At 39.1% G+C, this 23,485-nt stretch overlaps 1 protein-coding gene across 6 annotated transcripts in view; it reads left to right on the top strand.

Moving 5' to 3' along the window:
* LOC126271869 (neuronal acetylcholine receptor subunit alpha-7) overlaps positions 1 to 7,209 on the top strand; it is a 1,066,999-nt gene extending 1,059,790 nt beyond the window's left edge. For all 6 annotated transcript variants that reach the window (XM_049974212.1, XM_049974210.1, XM_049974213.1 and 3 more), the window contains one exon: positions 2,940 to 7,209. In XM_049974212.1, coding sequence (XP_049830169.1) covers positions 2,940 to 3,443 — 504 coding nt within the window. In that variant the 3' untranslated portion in view covers positions 3,444 to 7,209. The remainder of the gene's footprint in view (positions 1 to 2,939) is intronic.
* The last annotated feature ends 16,276 nt before the right edge of the window (positions 7,210 to 23,485 follow it).

Here is a 23,485-nt window from a genome sequence, read left to right as displayed (position 1 = left end):
ATTCGCTTCAGTCGTCGTTAGTCCCGTTCTTGCAGGATCTTTTTCCGGCCGCAGCGATGTTGGAGGTTTGGTTTTACCGGATTCCCGATATTCACGGTACACTCGTGAAATGGACGTACGGGAAGATCCCCATTTCATCGCTAGCTCGGTGATGTTGTGTCCCATCGCTCGTACGCCGACTATAACACCACGTTCAAACTCACTTAAGGATGGTGGGGGGGGGGGGGGGGGGGGGTAGGACGTCAAACGGGCTGACCTGGAGCAGGAGAGGCACCACAGGACATTTTAATTTCTACTGTCTATACTTTTACAAATAAATTCATAAAACTTTGTCAGCATGACCAGGAAGGACTGAGGACTCACACTCATAGCAGTGGAAGTTCAAAAACGTAGCAAAATACCTTTCTTTACATGTGAAATTTCATCATTTTTTCACTTACTACTGGCTGCATTTGTTTCTGTAGGTACACTTTTCTTCCTAAGTAAGAGAGATTCTTCGGTGAATTTTGCACAGAATACACGCAGTACTTACAGGTGTATGAAACTCTAGAATTTTCCAAATCTGTTAAAAATTGTGGTAAAAATTGAGATGATTAACTATAAAACTTGAGTATTTTCTAAACAATAAGTTTAAAATGTAACAGTTCATTCACTTTTTCATAAATTAAATAAACTAGAGTTTCATACATATGTAACTATAGTTTGTATGCTGTGCAAAATTCATCGAAGAATCTCTCTTACTTAGGAAGAAAAGTGTACCTATAGCAACAAATGCAGCCAGTAGTAAGTGAAAAAAATATGAAATTTCACATGTAAAAAAATATATTTTGTTACGTTTTTTAACTTCCACTGCTATGAGTATGAATCCTAAATCCTTCCTGATCATGCTTTCAAAGTTTTTTGAATTTATTTGTAAAAGTATAGACAGTGGGAACTAAAATGTCCTGTGGTGCCTCTCCTGCTCCAGGTCGGCCCGTTTGACGTCCTATCCCCCTTAAATCTTGATAACTTGCCATTGTAGCAGCAGTAACCGATCTAACAACCGCGCCAGACATTTGCCTTATACAGGTGTTGCCAACCGCGACACCGTATTCTGCCTGTTTACATTCTCTGTATTTGATTACTCATGCCTATACGAGTTTCTTTGGCGCTTCAGTGCATGTCTGGTGTTCCCATTTTTTGTGCACTCCCTGGTTTCACGTCGTCGTAGAAGGATACATTACACCTTGTACAGCACCATAGAATCTGCTTCACAGCTAATAGCTGTGCCCGAGGCAGGATTCGAAACTGCGACCGTAGCGGTCGCGAGGTTCCAGACTGAAGCGCTTAGAACCGCTCGGCCACTCCGGTCGGCTTCACAATACACTCGTGAAATAGACATACGGGAAAATACCCATTTCATCGCTAGCTCGGAGATGTTGCGTCCCATCGTTCGTGCCGACCGGTGTGGCCGTGCGGTTATAGGCGCTTCAGTCTGGAACCGAGTGACCGCTACGGTCGCAGGTTCGAATCCTGCCTCGGGCATGTATGTGTGTGATGTCATTAGGTTAGTTATGTTTAATTACTTCTAAGTGCTAGGCGACTGATGATCTCACAAGTTAAGTCGCATAGTGCTCAGAGCCATTTGAACCATCGCTCGTGCGCCGACTATAGCACCATGATCAAACTCACTTAAATCTTGATAACCTGCCATTGTAGCCGCAGTAACCGATCTAACAACTGCACCAGACACTTGCCTTATACAGGCGTTGCCAACCGCGACACCGTATTCTGCCTGTTTACATTCTCTGTATTTGAATACGCATGCCTATACCAGTTTGTTTGGCGCTTCAGTGCATGTCTGATGTTTCCATTTTTGTGCACTCCCTGTTTTTACGTCGTCGTAGAGGGATACATTACACCCTGTAGAGCACCATAGAATCTGCTTTACAGCTGATAGCTGTGCCCGATGTAGGATTCGAACCTGCGACAGTAGTTGTCGTGAGGTTCCAGACTGAAGCGCCTAGAACCGCTCGGCCACCCCGGTCGGCTTCACGGTACACTCGTGAGATGGACATACGGGAAGATCCCCATTTCATTGCTAGCTCGGAGATGTGTCCCATCGCTCGTGCGCCGACTATAACAACACGTTGAAAGTCACTTAAATCTTGATAACCTTCCATTGTAGGAGCAGTAAACGTTCTAACAACTGCACCAGACACTTGCCGTACACAGGCATTACCAACCACAGCGCCGTATTCTGCCTACATGAAGGAGTGTACAAAGTAAATGGCATATTATTATACACATAACTAGGCTTACTTTGCGTCTTCGGGTCGATACCACAATGTCAAGACTTGTAGGCGATAACATCTCGATCGGCGAAGGATTCCAGTCCAGGTAGAGAAGCGTTTTCGCAACGAACAATGACTAGGGTAAACCAACCACTACCAGAATTTCCAGTAGCGACGCCGAGAGTAAAATTAATCCTGCACCCACGGAAGAATATAGGTCCATTTAATATAACTGCTTGGGCTGTTCCATTGCCCCCCAGTTTATTTTCTAGGCTGATAATATGTTTGCACACAAGCGTGCCGTGACGACGTTGACGATACACACGTCGACGAGGCATAGTACTTCAATGACGTTGCTGATCGAGCTCACTGCGGAATGGTTCCGCTGGCGTGCACTGCCCGCTTATATAGCGGACGCTTGACCTTGATTATTAATTACTAATAAAGTGTGATCCTTGATCGCTGTAACCGCTAAACGTACATCCTCTGTATTTTAATACGCATGCCTATACCAGTTTCTTTGGGGCTTCAGTGCATGTCTGGCGTTCCCATTTTTTGCGCACTCTCTGTTTTTGCGTCGTCGTAGAGGGATACATTACACCCTGTAGAGCACCATAGAGACAGCTGATGGCTAATCACTGTGGTCTTTCTTTCCGCTGTGCGCAGATCAAGAGCGTGTTCCTGCAGTGGCTGCCGTGGATCCTCGGGATGAGTCGGCCGGGTAAGAAGATCACACGCAAGACCATCCTAATGAGCAACCGCATGAAAGAGCTGGAGCTGAAGGAGCGCTCCTCCAAGAGCCTGCTGGCCAACGTGCTGGATATCGACGACGACTTCCGCCACCACGCGGCTGCGGCGGCGGCGGCCACGCTGGCGGCGAATAGCGCCCCTGCTCCGACGGGCGGCGGCTACCTGCCGAGAGCTGCCACCGCGGCCACGCTGGACGACGCGCCCTGCTCGTCTGCCCAGCGCGAACTACAGGCTATCCTGCGTGAGCTGCAGTTCATCACCGGCCGCATGCGCAAGGCTGACGAGGAAGCCGAGCTCATCAGCGACTGGAAGTTCGCCGCCATGGTCGTCGACCGCTTCTGCCTCATCATCTTCACGCTCTTCACCATTATCGCGACCGTGGCGGTGCTCCTGTCGGCCCCTCACATCATCGTCCAGTAGGTTGCCGGCGAGCAACGAGTTCATTGTCGACGGGAATGGCTCGTCGAAGACTCCTGTCCCGCCATTCACCACCGGGGCTGCAAGTTACTTACGACGAGTGCCACATATCATAATGTTCTAGACGTCGGTGATAGAAGTGCGTTCAGGTCTTCCGCTGACCAAAGTGCAGTGTAAAGACGTACACCTCGCTATAAAAGCGGCCTCGGCCGCTACGTTAATTCCTGACTTTGGCCGCGTCATTCCTCATAACTCACCATCTTTCAACTTCCGTTGTACAATCAGTGGAAACTGCTGCCATTTCTGTCTCCAAAATAAGAACTGTACGCGTGAACGAAGCTGAATTCGCTAGACCTTAAACTGTTATCAAGCTATTGTAAAGTACTCTCGTATGTTCTGAGATTGTGTTGCACTCACTGGAGGACAATAGTTACGCAAAGGACGTGTTACAACGCGATCAGTGTCTCAGGACGAAATCTGCCTATCGACGGCTCGTCAGCGATTGTCTGATGAATGTTTACCCCTTCACTCTTGGACTGCAGCCTGTCGCTGGACGATGCTGTAATGAGGAATTGACTAACTCTTCCACTGTCTTCTCCGTCTGCACCGGCGCAAGCCGCGTGCAGACGTAATAAAGACCTTATTAGGTCACAGTATATTGTTATTGTTGATAATGTTATTGTTAAAGAACTGCGGCTTAGGTTCGCAGCGTTGAAACTAACGGTGCCGGAAGAACTACAATATTACTTTTGCGTAGCCTTCCGGCACAGCTCAATTATATCTTGTTCAACAGATCCTTTCCGATTGGTTGAAAGGTGCTCTTTGCATTGTTCAATACATGTTATCGAAACCGCGAGAAGGTATGCATGAATTTGTCTCACAAAAATTGTTTTTATTTCATTAGTTTAAAAGATGCATAACAATTTGTAAATATCAAGAGATATATTGTAAACTGTAACAAAGTTTTTCCTGTGATCTGCTCGTCACAAATTTTTATATCTCCGTGAAGCTGACATTGTCTTGTATACACGACTAGAATCATGGATAATAGCTGTAGTTACAGTGTCTGCTAAGAAAGCAGCAGCACACATAAGATTTTATCGAAACGAATTGTTGAGAAATACAATATTTATTAACTGTATGTCAAACATATTTCATAAGTAAAAGTACACTTTCATCTAAACTTCACACAGTCTATCGCCGAAGTGCTTGTCCTTATATTTCTCTCGACATTTGGAAATAATATCTGGAAAATTTAATCATTTAACGCATATCGAAACGAAAAGTTAGTTCACAAATTCCTTGGTTTTACGGAGCTTAAGATTAATATCAATTCTGTACAATGAAAATGAACAAGAACAGTTGCGTCTTAACTTTTCTGCATTTTATGTTGCCAGCTGAAAGTTAATTTTAGGAAAGTAGAGCTCAGCATGAAGCAAAATGGTACTGGATATGATCCTACGATGAAATTCAACAATAAGCATAACGGCGTCTATCAGTTTCTGGTGCATGGAGTAAAAGTTATGTGGCGGGTTTCGAAAGTACCCAGAAGCATACTTCTCTACTCAAAATAGCGTTCAAAATCTTCATTGTTATGTAATTCAAGAACGGGAAGAACTTTCGTTTCAATAATATATTCTAAACGTTGTGGGCAATTAAAACTTTGTCACCCATTCAGCCACTCGATTGATTTCAGTCAAATTTGCCACGGGAATCGAAGAGAGAAGGTGAAGCATGTCACATACTGGACGATAATAATCAATCCGCCAATGTACAGTTCCTTAGTGAACCATATCTGAAAAATAGGGGCAAACTGATGGCGGATATCAAGTCTTCGCCAATGTGAAGACGGATATACTTGTTCGCTAGCTAGGGAGTCTCTCATTTCCCTGAGCAAGAAGATTTTGTCTTGCATCTTTGTCTCACTGAACACTTGCACGACAATCGCTGTATCCGGGCCGTAACTTTATTTCGTTTGTTGTGCATTTTTGGTTACTTTCGGTATCAAAATAATATAAATCACAGCATTTACGACCAAACATTCTAGCAATAAATAATGGGGTTGTCGAGCTATTTGACGAGCTGTCTGGCAAAGTACGATTAAAAATGAAGTCATACGGTCAATCAGTTATGGGTCGTATTAAGAACTGTAATAATAACAATATCGTAATAATAATATCTTGCGAACGTTCTCTTTCCCGTTGCAGTAACAGCCAAAAATTGCAGTCTTGAATACAACATTATTGCTTATCACTGTCGAAACAAATGTGAACAAGTTCATTACCAAAACAATTTTGTTCCGATAAACATCTAATGCATCTACTTGTCTATGAATTTCTTGTAGCTTTGGTATCGAAGCGCTGCGGACTGGTGTCAGAGTAGTTGGTCTGCCACGTACAGTGAAGCAAAAGGTTGATTCTGGCAGTGGCACACAGACAATTATTACTGAAGCATCAACAAGCTAAAACTCACATATACACGAAATTGGTATCAAAATGTTTTCGTCTTCCTCTTCACAGAATTGCAATTTACTTGTTAGACTGCTCCTGTTTAATCTACAGCACAATGTGCAGTAGTGAGGTAACTAATTACGCGAACCATGCTGAATTAACAGTTCTGATACGCCCTCTCAGTGGGGCAGCACACTGTCAAAGCCCTTCAATATTATAGTTTTAACTGGCTGTTCATCACTCGCCTGAATTCCTCTGTTTGCGGTTTGTTTAGAACACAACATTATGCGATCATCTACGTAACCTTCGGCGTTTCATTTATCACCTGTTATCCGTAACATGTTTCCTACCTGCTCCTCTGCAGCAATATAAATTGTTTGTTGTCATACAGAGGCTGCCGAGGTCGGGAAAAATGCTGACAAAGAAAAAAAATTCTTGTACCCCTGGATTGCATCACAATTTAGTGCTTGTAAAGTGCATGCTGAAAAGAAAATAGTGCCTGGGGGCTTAATCTACAAATAATAATTACCTTTTTATGCTGTTACGGAAGATTTTGTTAACAAAAGTGGTTTGGTAAAAAACCTGAGGTACTTACACGTTTTTTAATACCTAGGAGTGTGTTTCAACCGACGACAGTGGAGAGGATCTGAAGAATAACTGCAGGTCACGGAGGGAACAACAGTCGCCGATCGCTATTAGCCGCGCTTTGAAGTTCAGTTTAGTGCCGCATCTCTCGTGTTGGCATTGTACATCAAATCATTCGAATTTCTTGAACGATAAAAAAAGAAAATAAATTAATAAAATTTAAATTAAATTGAGTTGTTAAACATGTTTGTAAGCATCCCGTATGTTTATGAAATTAAACTGTATGAATATAAAGTGTCATTCCCTAAAAGATAATTATCTCTATTATATAAGTTTGAAGTCTTAAGAGAAACATTTTTATAAAACACTGTCAGAAAAAGTTCAAACTCATCTAACTACTGCGAAAGCAGACTGTTTTAACCGAGCTTCCAAACCCATGCAACTCACTGAAGGGTTGCATTGAGTTTGCGAAATATGAAAACTATAAATGCCGTGACAAGGCAAAAATAATGTATTTTTAAAGAAATGCCTTTAATCAACCAAATAAATTATGATTTATAAATTACTGGTTTTTTAGATAACCGTATTTTGTACTGCGACGAGGTGTCCTGAAGGTAATGTGTTCAGAAGACTCACGTATCAAACGCACAATATGTATGCTGCTAATTGTTGTAGAGAGTTTGCAATGTATACTTTCGTAAGTAGAAGATAATACAGAATTAAATGTTACCAGATGTTCGTAACGATATTACTTTTTATCTTACGTCCTACCATAGCTCCAACCTGAAGAAAGTAATGTATGCTTGAGACTTTAGCATGTTCAGATATGTGTTTAAACAGTTTTCTTGCTGACCACCTCAGAAGCGGAAACACTAGTCTATAACACACACGCCCCAGTTACTCATACACAGAGAAAGAATCAATAATATGTGAAAGTGTCCACCGTAACTAATCCAGTCAGTGGAAAAGGAAGTATTATGATGTAACGCAGTAGGCTCTTCAAACTCTTCTTGATGTACCGGTATTAATTTTCTCGTTGGCGACTGGGATAAACAAAGTACAAACTGCTAACAGCCGGAACAATCAGGAACACATTAAAAGTTTCTAAGGTAAGTTGCAAACATCGAAGTAGCTGATATTTTGATAGCTCACAAAACGACGTTCTGTAAACATTTCACCGCCAAACATAAAAAAAACAGTAATACAGATATTTATAAATGCAATTACGCACTGCCTTGCAGTGTTGCGTGAGTGGAAATCAAACTCAAATTGTCGTTAGTAGAAACAACTGTTTTTATTTCCTACAAAGATAGCTTAAAATACTTAGGCTCGAGCCTAGTGGATGTGCGCTCTAAATTTGAAGGCAAAATCCGAAGTACGCTACCGGTACATGGTAATCGGAAATACTGTCACTGAATCTCGGAAACTATAGACCAAATAAAAAAAGGGGATTAGAAATCCAGTAACAGCTGTGGTGACAATTATGAACTCAAACTCGTTAAAAAAAAGTCTAAATTAAGATGTGGCCGCCCTTATTCAGATTGTACTTGCGCTTGTTTTTCTTATACGCTTCACATTAAGTGATAGTATGATTAGGCCAAACCCAAATCTTCAAAACAGAGTATTAATGCTCAGGACTAATAACGTTCACTGCCAGTACCTGTTCCGTAGCACATTATCATGTAAGTACAGGAACACTTTCAGGAGATTTCGAAAGCGTATGGCAATGTCAAAGAATGCGCCTTGTAGAAATAGAATTTTTCGCCCAATTTTCGGAGTGTTCCGTATTTATTTTCCACTTACAAATGTTTACAGAACGAAGGGAAGATTGATGAGATTTTAAGTTTCTGTAGGCAGCAAGGTCATTTTTGGCAAAATCCGTTGTCAATGAGCATAGTGGAGAAAAAGTATGGAAAACTCAAAGCAGGGGATCGGAACCCTAGACCTTGTCAGTGTGGACCCAGAATCTCAAGTAGTGCAGTGCTTTCCTCATTCGTGAATTTCAAATAAAGGAAAGTAAGTTTTAATTTCAAATAAAGGAAAGTAAGTTTTGACAGAAGCCATAATTCAAACCGAAAAGAACTTTATTTTTAGTTTGCGAAACAGCTTACAGCTATAGGTACATAAACTGAAGAGACTTGCAATAAGTATATGGTTAGTAAAAGAAGATTTATCTTTCTGGACCACAGCAGTCAGTACAGACATTTAAATAAAATACACAAACAGCCTTCAGAACACATTCCTAGGGTTGTTGCGTTTTCACAGCCACTTAACGTCTTGCCCATTGGTGCTCATTTCAGGATCTTAGGGCAATGGGCATTTAATGATTTTCTGATATTTTACCAACACAAGTGTTTCATCACCGACAATGAAATGTGAAATTTTAATAATACTGGCCATTTAAGTTGGTGAAACATTAGAAAAACCGCTAAACAAAAATCGGCAGAGGATCACAATGCGAGCTCCAGCAGACTTCAGAAAGGAAATCACTCAGTTGATACTTATAAAACAATCAAGGTAAGTATCTCCAAAATGAAGCTAGGGGCCCAAGCTCCAGAATGTAACTTTTTTATCTGGAGTTTCATTGTGACAGAGAGACTCAAACTTCAACATTGTGTTTGATGTGGCACCAGTCCAACAACAGCAGAAGTCTGAAGAAGAGAAAAATTTCTAGGGGCCAGTAGAATCATACTTCACTAGTAGTGAAGCAAATGTAACACAGCAAAGAGACAATTTAATATAGAAGCACCTGAAAACATTCCATAACCTCTATTTAAAAAAAAAAAAAAAAAAAAAAAAAAAAACTGTTCTGAATTGTTTCACTTTATTGTTTTAATACAGTCTCAAGGACATCAATCCATGATCTTCTTTTGTCATCCATCTTAAGAATATTGGCAATTTCTTATTCTGTACTTGTACAATCTGTGTCATTAATAGTGCCTCTTTACATTTTTTACTGCTCATATACTAGTTTCCATTCTATCTTAATTTGATCACACCGATATGTACCAAGTGATTCATTTAGACTGTCTAGTTACATAAAAGAGGTCATTATGAAACTCTTATGTTGATTCTTGTTGAATAATATTCCCTTGTGTGGCATGCTTGTGAGTCAGGGTATGCGAGGACAGACAAGGCATGATGTGTGGTGCTATCTCAGTACTTTTTGAATGGTATTTGATCCATTTACTGTGTTGATGCATTAGTGGCTGATGGATATCCCATCAGTATTTACATTTTGATCCTAGTGGAAAATAAGTAACATTGAATAGTTGTTACACATGTCAGTTGGGGGGATGTTCTCCATTACTCAATGCACGTTTGACATTAGGACCAAAAGAAAGACTTCTAAAATAGTATTTGCTATAATTGAGCTCTTTATGTAGCTATGGCTGAAACCTTTGGAGTTAGTCACAAGTTCCATGGATCATTGTGGATGGCAGATTGTAGTAATGTGGAACAAGCCATTTTAAATTCACTTCGCAAATTAATATGCCCATATGGTTCAATTTTGAACATTTCTAAGTGTTTTTTATTTATTTTTATTCAAAAATAAAAGAGACATCCAGATGTGTATTACTAATTTCTTCCCAAAACCTTTCACACGTTACAGTATTAGAAATTCGTGTGTGGAATAGAAGGAGTTGTCAAGGAGAAACTTTCTTAAACATTTCATACCATTGGATAAGTGATGAAAATTTTTTATTGTGGCCTTTTTTGTGCTACAAACAAACTTAATGTGAATTAATGAATGCCATTCCTCCTTCTGGTATTGTAATTATGTACATCATTGTTCCTTTGTAACTGTGGCAGATCTTTAACAGCAAACTCCACAAGGGAATAAATGTACTGTGAAGCAGTAGTCATAATGCCCAACTCTTTGAACAGATGTCTACAAAATGATTGTGGGTGAGCACCACACATTATTCTTACATGTATGCACAAAAACTATAGACTGTAGAAATCTCTTGGGTAAGTGTGCACTTACATACTCGTACATTATCAGTCAAGTGAATGGGATCATCTAGTTCACCACAAAATAACAATTCATCACCCATGAAATACCTGACCCTTTTAAAATACGCTCTTGAGTGTCAACCTATTCATGAGCACCTAAGATATAATGGCGGAGATATTTCTGGAGCATTTTCTGTATCCATAATTACTGTGACGATGGCTGGGACTACAGGCAGTCATTTAGGGTGACAAGGTCACTGAACTTTTATGAGTTGATTAGCATTAAGACACCAAAGATACGGCATAGAAAATTCCTTTGATACAGCATGGAAAATTCCTTTGCAGACCAGTGAGACATTAATGAATCATTTGCAGGAAATGGATAGTTTATTAGAGAAAACTATAAGTACTGGCCATATGTTTAGTCTCATTGTACTTTCATTCTCAATCTAATTGTAATTTGTATTATGTATAGCTCAACTTTCACCTGGCATTGTGACCTGTACCCTCATTCAAGTTACTATAGACGGCAACAAACACAGTCCAGACATAAGTACATTTAGATTCCTGAAGTTTAATGAGCAGCTGTAACTACAAGTGCACAGCCCATTATGTAAGGTAATTTTAAAAAATTCAACCTGCTCATTAAGCACAATGTGCAGCACTCTAGCTTATGAAGGAGGGTGGTTAGCCAGATTCAGATAATCTCTGCCTGGCAGATTAATGAACATGGGTTGGTATGCTGACCATCCTGTTTGAGGCAGTTCCTCATGTTCATTTATGTAATTGGTAGGGTGGTCTCCTAATTCTTGAGGGATTTGAATTTCAAAATGTCAGAAGCTCTGACATGAAAACATTTCTCACTTTCTGACCTCCAACCAATCCTACACCGAAAGAAATTGATGAGTGAAAACATTTTGACCCAGATGAGGAAGTTATGACTGACAGACCTGTATTTTGCAAAATTTCACTTCCGGATGAGAATCTTCTCTTAACAAAAAACATTAGACATAGTGTTTCACTGTTTAGCACATTAAATGAAAATAAAAGTGCATTTTAGCTCTGTAAACATACAGCCTTTCACCGTCAGGCCATAAGTATTTTATCTTGCCCTTACAATACATAGTAGTTCTCATCTTGCAATAATTTCCTGCACATTCTTACACTGAGGTGACAAAAGTCATATGGGATATCTCCTAAAATTGTTTTGGACCTCCTTTCGGCTGGTGTAGTGCAGCAACTAAACATGGCATAGACTCAACAAGTTGTTGGAGGTCCTCTGCATAAATATTGAGCCATGCTGTCTCAACAGCTATCCCTAATTGCAGAAGTGTTCCTGGTGCAGGATTTTGTGCACAAACTGACCTCTCAATTATGTCCCATAAATGTTTGATGGGATTCATGTAGGGAGATCTGAGTGGCCAAAACATTCATGCTGAGTTTCCAGAATGTTCTAACTAATTGTGAACAGTTGTGACCTGGTGATGAGTCACATTGTCTTCCATAAAAATCCCAATGTTGTTTGAAAATATGAAGATCATGAGTGGCTACATATTGTCTACAGGTGGCCAAACAGAATCATTTCCAGTCAATGATCAGTCTGATGGACTGGAGGACACAATCCACTTCATATAAACACAGCCCATACCATTAATTGAGTCACTAACAGCTTGCAGAGCATCTTGTTGACAACCTGGGTCCAAGGCTTTATGGGGTCTGCACCACACTCGTTCTCTACCATCAACTCTTACCAACTGAAATGATCCAACCAATATGGTCACTAGCCCAGGAGAAGTGCTGTTAGCAGCGTCATTCGCATTGACCATTTGCTGCCATAGTCCGTTAACGCCAAATTTCACTGTACTGTCCTAACGGATACATTCTTCATATGTCCCACATTGATTTCTAAGGTTATTTTATACAGTGTTACTTGTCAAGCACTGACAACTCTACGAAATGCCACTGTTCTCGGTCATTAAGTGAAGGGCCTGAAATTTTGTATTCTTGGCAAACTGTTAAGGCTGTGGATTTCAGAAAATTGAATTCCCTAACGATTTCCAAAAATGAGTGTCCCATGTATCTAGTACCAATTACCATTCTGCTTTTAAAATTATTAAAATTCCTATTGTGTGGCCATAATCACGTTGGAAACCTCTTCATGTGAATAACCTGAATACAAACGGCAGCTCTGCCAATGCACTGCCGTGTTATACCTTGTGTACATTCTGTGTCCGTATTTGTACACGTTGCCATCCCATGGCTTTTGTCTCCTCAGTGTATAACATTAAAATACACTAGTGTTCAAAAGGTAAGCAGAGACAGAGCTCTCCAGGAGTCTAGAAGAATCGTTGGATTCAGACAGTGTAAGTAATTTACCTACTGCAGCACAGATACACACAGTGGAATTCAGATTCAGAGACCTTGTTGGCCTGTACATGTAACAGATACCTTCATCTGGATGTAATTTATTTACCAAAGCAGCTCATGTTGACAGGTATTTTCATCCATGGAGAGAAGGTCTCTACCAGTTGCACCTCTGAAAGTTGCATATGTGGCCTGGAGCTCACCTCTGTTATTCTGGGCATTAACATTATTTCTCCAACATCCAATGAAGATGAGAAGCTCTGTCAGTCTAATGATGCTGTCCAAATCAATGCCACACTTAAAATATCTCAACAGATTAAAACTCTGTGCAGAATGTGGACCAAAAACCCAGGACTTCTGTCTTTTGCTGAGGCATCATGGATGGAATAGTTTGTAGACCATTGGCACACAAAAGCCAGAGGTTCCAGGGTCGAGTCCTATTCTGGCACACAGTTTTAATCTGCCACTAATGTTCAAATAAGCATTCACTCTGCTGCAGACCGAAAGCCATTGTGAATATCACACTTGTGTCTCTCCTGCAGCTATATCACCTTACTTCCTTCAAAATGAACATGTTACCAAGATTCTTTTGCAGATTTGATGGAAATGTATAGACCATAGTCTTCCATTTATTCTTGGTCCAGTCTCTATCTTGCTAACCTTGCAACAAAATGCAATGAAAAAGCCTATCTCTGCACTGTCTTGAGTGAGAACACCAACTTAAGGATGTATAGAATACAGACCACCTTCTCAGAGTATCCATTACACAGTTTTCCAGTAAAGTGTAACTTTTAAGGCAGCCTTTACTTATTCCAATAATTGCCATGCAGACATTGTTAGAGTTCATCATGCAGTTAAGACCAGGTATTAGTTAGTGTGGACATTTAGTTGGCTTTATTGTGACCTATGCTGAAAAGTAAGTGTCTCCTAGAGCTATCACCAAAGCAACACTTCATAGCATTTTCAACAGTGCTGAGCTGCAATCTTCATCTTAGCAGTTTCAAGCGGCTGAGAAATTTACATATTATCCCACTTTCATTTGACCATTAGCATGTATAGTAATAAGGGAAAATCAACCGACAATGTAACAGGTAAAAACCAGCATTTTCAAAGCTTTGGAATTTTTACTTAACAATTTTCTGATTCATTAATGTGATGCAGAGATATTCTTATTGGTATTATATTGCAAACTTCACCAAGAAGTAACTCTTCTCACAATGCAAATAAAAATATGCCAGAGAAATTGTGGGGGGTAACACACATCTGTCTCCAAAGCAGGTAGTATTCCTATCCTATATTGTATCATTTTTGGGATAATTGGAGTATTTCTCTTTCCACTTTCATATTTTCCCACTTGACATTTGACAATTAGTGCATGTAATATTAAGTGAACTTCAGCATCAGCACTATCAAAGCCATGGAATTTTGATAATATTGTAACATACTAATTAATAATCCAATAATATATGTATAAAATTTGGGAAGCGAAATAAGCAGACATTTTTAATGACAGTTATGTACAGAAGCAGTTCCTTATTGGTGTATCTTTCTCATCCCAGATCCCTGAGAATTCTATTTCATAATGGAGTTTGCAGAGAGTTGTGCAAATGAGTTAGTGAATGACTAATGAATGAATTCTGATGGCTGTCTCAATAACTGTTACACACAGGATTGAGGTGACCCCAATTCTCACTATATTAGATGTTAACCATGGGCCAGATTGATGGTGCAATCCATGTGTAAAGATCCGTATGCTCTGGCATTCTTGTGGACCACAATTTTCAGAGTGCCTCAATTTTGGGAAAACCGCCACTGTTAATGTCATATGTTACAATCAGCTATATGCTAATACTGGGGAATAATGTTGATCAGCTGTTACTATAACAGTAGAGAATGTTACTCACAAGCTCAGTGCTTAAAAACAAAAGCATATGATTCACCACACCAACCAAAACCATCTTCACTCTAAGGGCTGCAGGAGCTACTAGTAGTATACAAATGACTGTGTTAATAACAGGGCTCAGGGACCAGTATGTCCATAGGAATAACAACACTTGGCATTCAAAGTTTGGATAAAGGTCACCTGAATTGGTGAGTCGATTCAGGTGACATGTGTTAACATGGTTTGATGAACATTTCATGTGCATTTCAATACTAACCTTACTCTGGATCATCTGATTTCAGAAGCACTTAGCAAGTGACAAGGTATTCACCAAAAAGTCTGTGGTGTCATGGACCACTCTTGCTGAAATGCTACTGTTAATGTTTGTCGTAGCTTTTTCATGTGGGAAGTGTTTACTTATGATGAAATGGGAACCCAATATGTTTGCCTTTGTCCCTTTCATGTGAGCAATACCAGGATTTGCTGACATCTCATATTCACCACTCTGTTAATCTGCTGCATTTGAGCAACTATCACACTACCACTGGTTCTGCCATGTGTTAACGTGGTTTGATGAATATTTCATGTGCATTTCAATACTGACCTGGCTCTCTTAAACACCTAATTTCAGAGCCACTGAGGACATTTTGAATGCTGCATAAAATAGTGTGACCACTTCGAATGTGTTTCAATCTATTCTTATGGGCTGTAAAAAGCTGTTGAGCAATCATGGATCAGTTTTAGTCACCCAGGCATGTTTCAAAGTCATTACTGTGTCTAGTCACTTGTGTGTGGCATAGGTTCGCTAGGTGCAGTTGTGAAGCATTTTCTAATGACAATCAGCATTAAATGTTTGTTGATGTACCTCCACAGCATTATGTAACCTAGGTCAAGTGGTTTTAATAAAACTTTTTACTATTGCAGTTGATTTCACTGTTTTTCACCTTTCCCGCAAGGTTGTTTTGAACACCACAGTTCTTTACTGGTCGTGGTTCTGTTGGACATGGTATGCTATTGCATTCCTCCAACCTGCAAACTTACACAGCTATAGGGGGAGATGCAGTTTGACATGGTTTCCTAACCATGGTGCAGCTCAGCATTTTTCACATTAACAAACAGTGCCAGAGGTGAAAGAAATGGTAAGAGATAGATATGAAACTAGGGAGTTAAATAATTCAGTTATTAACTCATGCATGTCTGGAATGGTAATCGTGAAGTGTTACACCCATGGTCGACAACCGGTGGACTGTGGTCCAGCTCCAGAGTACAGAAGTTCAGAAACTGGATTGCCAAAAGTGTTTTGAAAATAAGCTACTTAAGTAGAGTACTTAAAACATATTTTTCAACAGATAACAATATGTTTAGCATTGTTTGTATAATTTTTATAGTATTTTACAAGTAATTATGTGGCTGATTTGGGTTCGTAAGTGTTAGTTGGTAGATTAAATACATAGTTGATATACTGTGTAGTGTAGGAGTGTATGCTGGAGAACAGGGGCAGCTGGCTGCCCAGCACAGCAAGTCATGTTAATACACCCGAAAGCAACACAAGAATTTTATTTAATGTATAGGAGATTTTATAAATCGATCTCTGACTGATAACCCACAATGCTTCTGTTAAGCAGAGCTGTCATACTCATTTTAACACAGTTTTTGTACTCATAATGCGAACAATAGCTTAACATCACTTTATGAAACTGATGAGAAATGGCAGTTTTACCGTTGTGGTGGGTTTACATGGCAATGATGATCTGATGCAGGGAAGTGACTCTGTTGGCATGTGCTTTGTGCAGGGCAGTGGTGTTTTTTTTCATAAAAAAATGAATTTAAATAAAACAGATAACTTTTATTGTCAGTTCATCAGTAGTTGTGGTCTTGTATGGAGCTGTTCTTAATTTCATCTTGTTATTTTTGATGCTTGTAACAGATTTAAGTAGGCTGAACAACATTGTTTTACACTGCCTGATAGGCCCAGAGTTGTTCCAGTTTGCCTCATAGACATCGAGACTGTTGCTTTTATTAGAGATGCCAATTTAAAGTGACTCTACGTAACAATTCATCAGCAGCTGCATAACATTTTTCCCTCTGTATAGTGGAACTTATAAAGAAAAACTCCAGGCATAGCTAGCTTCATATAATAAAAGATGGCCTTACTAAATCGCTGTATGAGCAGGAAAGAAAAATCTGCCAAAGCAGTGTTGCATAAGTGTTACATGCTCAAACATCAGAAGTCATTGTTAGCCTCTGAGATAGTAAAAAGATGTATGCTAGATATGACCATTTCAGTTTTTTAAGAGAAGATGTTGTTGCTATAGTTCAAGCTATTCCACTGTCAGAAAGAAGCAGTACAAGTAGAATCATAATTTTGGCTGCTGACAGTTAAAATTTTTGCTTGAACTTCTGCAGAAAATACCTTGCTACACCATAACACTTGATAAATCCTGTGACAATGTTTATGAAAAACAGATGTTACTTTGTTACAATCCTTGGATCTTGAAAGTAAAGCATTTGGGGAAGAATTGCTAGCAATATTGCTGTTTAAAGGTGGAGAGGATTTATTCAAGGCTTTTGATGTCTTTGTGACAAACTCAAACATTAGTTGTGATAAAATGGAGTCTCTTTCAACTGACAGGGCTCTATTGATGATTGGCAAAGAAAAGGGCTAGTAAAGAGAATGAAGGATAAGAATTTGGGTCTAGTATCTTATTAATACATAATTCACTAGGCAGCCCTTTGTGGAAAACGTAGTGCCACTTTGAAAGAAGTTCTGGACAGCTTGATAAATTGATTAATTTTATGAGGCCTTATTCTACTCTTTGGCAAAGGTATTTCAGAGAGTTCCTATCTGAGTATGATTCAGCACATTCTGACTTACTGGAGCACACCAATGTATGTTGGCAAAGTAAAGGTCAAGCGATTGAATGTTTTTGCCAATAAAAGGAGAAGTAACCTCCTCCTTAGATACCTTTAATGCAGAAGAAGCAAGGAAGCATCTGGAATTTCTAGCAAAGGATCACATTGTGCTAGCTGTGGAACATTAGTATATGATGATATACAAAGTGTCTTCTTTCCATTGAAAACTAGATATAAGTGAAAAAATATTTCAAGTCAAGAATTTATTTACTTTCCAACAATGCTTGAATACAAAAATAATTCTGAAATAGATATCACAGTATTTTCAAATTTTAAGTCAGATCTTAGAAAGGAATTTGCAGCAAGATTCCAAGACTTCACAGAGATAGAGAACTTGTCATGATTCTTAATTTTGCTTTTGAAGTTTCTCCAGTGACAGAATGGACTGATGTGGCTGAAAAGTTATTCCACATTTCAAAGCCATTAATCAAAATGGAGGTAATAGGCTTTCAGGCAGACATCCCCTTGCCGATGTATAAAACTGCATTTGGAGAAGAATTTCGGAGTAAACATGTCCCAGAAAAATTTAAAAACTGCAAGAAATAATCTTTTTACTTGACTGCCATGTTTGGCTCCACATATGTTTGTGAAAATTTCATTTTCAAAAATTAATTTTTTTGAAGGGCCAATATTAACAGTCACCCAACTTGAAGACACTCTCTGCATAAGCTGCTCCCGAAGTGAACCTGACTACAAAAAGCTTCATCAGAACCACAAATATAATTGCTCCCATTGATTTTTAATACAGTTGCACCTATCTAACATATTTCTTTTCATTCTGTGAGTGAAAATTAAATTTAGTAAGGAATGTGAGTGCCTTTATTTTAAAGAAGTATCCAGACCCCACCTAAAATTATATTAACTATGCTATGTCAAAACTTGAAATACTATAGCAGGATGTAAACAAAATAAAATACCAGTCTTGGGTAACTAACAGTACTTTTAAGCAGTTTCTTCAACAAGAGAAAGGTATACTGAAAAGGACAGTGGCAACCCAAATCAATTGGTCAAAACTAGCTTATTCCATTTTCCTAATCTTCCCCTTTCTGAATGTGTAGCAACTGCATAACATTTCATATGCTGCAGACTCAGAAGAACTCTTTTAATTACCATATCAGTCAGGCCCAAGGGAGCAGACTGTGTCCCATTTTTCATTAAGTGATTCTCTTAAGAATAAAATGGAGTTACTAACTATGTTTTACTTTCTACTTCTAAACTCACACATTTTAAAACTTCCTGGCAGATAGCTGTGGATAAGCCATTTCTCCGCAGTGCCCTCTAGTCCAGGAGTGGTGATCCAGCAAGGTATTTGGGAGAATTTATGTGAAGTTCATAAGGTAGGAGAGAGATACTAATGTCAGTGTACTGATGAGTGTGGGTCATGAGTTATTTGTAGATAGCTCTGTAAGGTATACCACTGCCCAGGAAAGACAAGGTCCCAGGTTTGAGTCCAGCCTCAGCACATGGTTTTAATCTGCCAATAAGTTTTAAAACAATGCACTTTGTGTGTCAGAGTGAAAGATACCCTCTGGGAATAACTAAAATGTTTGTGAATCAGAATTTATGGACAGTACTTAATCTTGAGGATGTGCAATAATTGATACTGCTAATTATTTCCTTGAGGAGGAGAGAGGGATGTGTTGGAGAAGATTGAAGGGAAGGGCAGGTCACTCAGATGCCAGGATGTGAGGGTTCCACCTGGTCTGACAGTGATGCAAGACAAAAGTGAACGATAAAGGGTCAAAGAGAGTAGATCAAAGAGAGTAGGCCTACTATGCTGATCAGCATTGTCCATGATTCAGTGCAGAGAGAGAGGGGGGGAGGGGGGTGGACAGAGTGAGAAGAAAACTTGGGTTAAAGGAAGAGAAATAAACGTATTATTAATAACTAAGAGAAACATGATATGGCAAGAAGAAAGTGTATGGGAAAAATTATAAGGAAAGGTAGGAGTAGAACAAAGATGAAAATTTAAAACCAATAAAGAAAATAATGGCATATAATAAATAAAAATAAACATAAAAATAATGAGAATGAAAAAAGACATGTTTAAGTTCAGAAGGATGTCCAGATATATGGGTGTGTTCAGGGGGAAGCTCCCATCTCCATCTCAGGGAACTAGTTTCAGGTATGAAGATCCAAATAGCCCATGTGATGCAGCAGGCACCCAACTCACTTGAGTGTGATATAATTAAAATTTCTTTGAGATATTTGAGCCTCATCTTTATCTATGATAATGAAAGAAGCTGAAGAAGTGGATTAAAATTTGTGCTGCAGCTGGGGCTTGGGCCCTGGTTTCATTGATTACTAGGCAGTGGGGCTAGCCATTACACCACCAAGGCAGTATAGCTAACACAGCTGCATGCACTACCCTAGTACAATGCTCTCCCTAACACAAACTTCAATTCACATCTTCAGCTTATTATCCCCTTCTTAGATTGTCACTTAAGTTTTGTTCAGAAATTGGCTACTGGGTGTTTCAAAGTGCACCCATACTTGATGGTCATTGCTAATAACATTCACATCTTCACTACCTGCTGTTTCTTTGATATTATAGGATTTACCAATGTTTGACCTAGAGTAGCTGTTAGTGGGTGGGTTCAGGAAGCAAGGTTTTTCTAAGAGAATGGTTGCACAAACTTTGGATTAGAGATAATGGTTTCACTATAATGGTGTGGAGGTTAGGAAGGTGGTGGAATGCAAAAGTGGGTGGTGTTGGGAGAATATGAGAGAGAGAGGTTCTCATTTCAGAACTTGACTCAAGAAAGTCATGACTAGTGCAGTGATGTTTCAGATGAGATGAGGGTACTGCCCTGGAGATTTGTATGTGAACAAGATCTGTGGACTAGTTGTGGGAGAAGATCGTATGGGAGAGGTTGTAGGTGTAGGTATGAAGAGATTCAGTGGTAGAGCAGATATATTTCTGTAGATGTCTAGATTGCAAAGAAAAGAAGATTTCATGTGGAAGGAGCGGCAGCTGTCAAAGGATACATATTTATGCTCCTGCTCTCCCTGACATCTTCCCCTTCATATTTATTTCCCTTCATCCTCACAATAGGTGAGTTCCTCTTGGCCTGAAGTCTGAATGACCTTGCCTCTCTTTTTTTAAACTTCCTCAAACTGAGCCTTTCTCCTCCCTGAGGAAGGAACTAATAGTTCTGAAAGCGGGGATAGTATGTGTACTTCTATAGCTGTCAATCAGCAGTGCTAAATATATATTTCACTTCTTGGCCAGCAATTATGCCTCATGACTTCTCTCTTTTTTTATGAATGTTCATTCTGGAGACAAATTTCATTAATTTAGAACTGCAACTTTTTACCATTTCATTACTCCCTGATGACTAAAGAAACACACAAAGTTGGTATCCCCTTGCTGTTTGGTCTACACTGACAAACCCTTCCTGAGTTACTAATTTCTTAATTGTATTTGATGCATTCATGTAACTGACAGACTTATATCAATAATTTTTTCATGACCTTTGAATGTTATTAAACAGATTTCAGTGAGTATGAGGGTGTATACGTGATGTGTCACCAGTTTCTTTTTTTTTTAATTTTTAATATAATTCTGTTATTATACACAAAGTCATTGTGCTAGTTGGATTGACAATGCCACTGGAACTCATGAGCTATTGCTTCCACTGATTTCATGTGATTTTATCCAACCACTCTTCTCAATGCTAGAAGTCCCTGTTCCATCAGCACAAGAGATATGCCTGGTTTTGGTTTATCTGTGGTTGTTCCTCCATGTTTCCACTTCACAATCACACCAACAGTCAATCTGGTCAGCATTAGAAGTGTTAAAATGCCCCTGATAGATTTGTTCCTCTCGTGACATCCAATGAGTGGTCCCCATTTGAAGCCACTGAGTTTTCCTGGCTGACTCATTTTGCTGATACTGCTGTTCGGCTGTCAACATAATAATCCTCGCCTTATTTTATACTGGCAGCTCCACCACTTGTGCCAACTAATGGTCAATTCTGCTTTTCAGAGGGATGTTTGGTTGCTCATAATCAGATAGCATATGATAAGAAAATTGCATTTACTTTTAAAGGTTATTCTTATTCAGTCAATTCACTTTTATGCCACAGGTACTGGAGGTGATATTGAGATACAACCTGAAGCACGTACTATTTCTGTATCCAGTTATTTTTAAATTATGTATTGTAGACCTCCATGAACTTGATGTCTCTCTCACCCAGATTATTTGCAACTTTCAGTTTAATAACTAGGTGCAGTACATTGCCAAAATTGTCATTTTTGTGTCACTGGGATGGGCAGCTTGTCACTCAAATTAGATTTGGTATGAAAGCATTGAATGAGCAATATTTTATTTTATTTTCAAATTCATACATGTGCAAAAATTATATTACAAGTACATAAATAGTTAACGTGTTGAATTTCACATTCACTTCCTTGTCAAATTTTCACAGCTGCCTCTGTTTGTCACTATTTTTCAGATAAATAGTGACTGATTCAATCCTTGAACCTTTATCCCCTTTCAACCATTGATTATTAAAAAAGTTAGCTAACTTGTTCAATACTAATGATCTTCATAGCATATTGGCATGTGCTATATCTTCAAGTTTTTTTAAGAATAAAACCTGTTCTATTTCCGTTATGAACTTTGATGATCTTCCATATCATTTTTGTAGTTGCCACCATTTTTCATTAAAAGTTTCAACTTTAGGATCCAGTTTCTCAGTTCCTGGACCAGATTTTGTGCTTTTTTCCAATAACTCATCACTTCTGGCACAAATAGTGTGACACTCTGATGCACAGATAATTTACAGAGACAAAAATTGTATAAGAGAGCCATTCATCTTTGTATGACAAATGGCAGTTTACATCCAGTTACCTCATGTGAGTAATAATTGAGCAAATATATTGTTGCATGCTGGATTGCATTGAGTTTGACACATTGAATAGTTTTGCTAGCTGACATGCCACAAGTCACCAATTCAAACTCAACCATCAGCAATTATTTGTCACTTAACCTTTATTATTTATGGAAGCTTCATAAAATATCTTATGTTTGTAGTGTTTGTTTATTATATAATATTTTTCCATATAAAGACTAGCATTCTGGAGTATTTTGTGTATGGATAAATTGCTGCAGTCTCTGTCCAGGACTGCAGTTATTTTATGGCTGTATTGTGTGGCCATAACAAACTTGCTTTTGGTTCTAAGTTGTTGTACAAACAAGTGAAGAACAAGGCCCAGTACCATGGGAAAAGAAACACAGTCCTGCATGCAGAATGTTTTGGCTATATGCAAATTGTAAATTCAAATATGATAGGAGCTTCCAAAACGTCTCACACTTGATGAAAGGGGTCAGAGAAAATATGTAACATGCTCTTCTGGTCAAGGATGCTGCAATAGCTAAGGAAGTCATCAAGTGATGTCAGTGCATTGAAGAAATGGGCAGAAAAGAATCAGATGAAAGAAGCACAACTAACTCCCAATGTGGTTCCTATTGTGGTACTGGAAGACCACCACAATCTCATTTCCCTCATACGCTAGGTAGTCAGAGAAGAGATACAGCATTTTATGTTGAATAAGCAAGAGATAGCAGCCGGGAATGTAGAGACCGTTTGACAGGAGGTAATAGAGGATGTCAAAGAAGAGATTTATTGATCTTTAGCACCAATTGCTGCCATCAGTTGATTGTGGCAGGAAGAATGGACTTGGCCAATTCGGATTTATACTTCAGCCAACAAATGTACATAACCAACTCAGGTACAGCCAACTTCTCCTCTAAGTTTAATGTCTTGCAGAAGAATGGACACTGCTACATTTTCACTGTGGATGCCCTGTGCTGCAAGACATCAACTGCCACAAAATCTATTCATGCTAATCAATTTCTGATGAACCTAGCTGAACTGTGAGACATCACT

This window comes from Schistocerca gregaria, chromosome 5, assembly GCF_023897955.1.
Source record: "Schistocerca gregaria isolate iqSchGreg1 chromosome 5, iqSchGreg1.2, whole genome shotgun sequence".
NCBI classification, from domain to species: Eukaryota; Metazoa; Arthropoda; class Insecta; order Orthoptera; family Acrididae; genus Schistocerca; species Schistocerca gregaria.
This window is presented reverse-complemented; position numbering and strand designations above follow the sequence as displayed.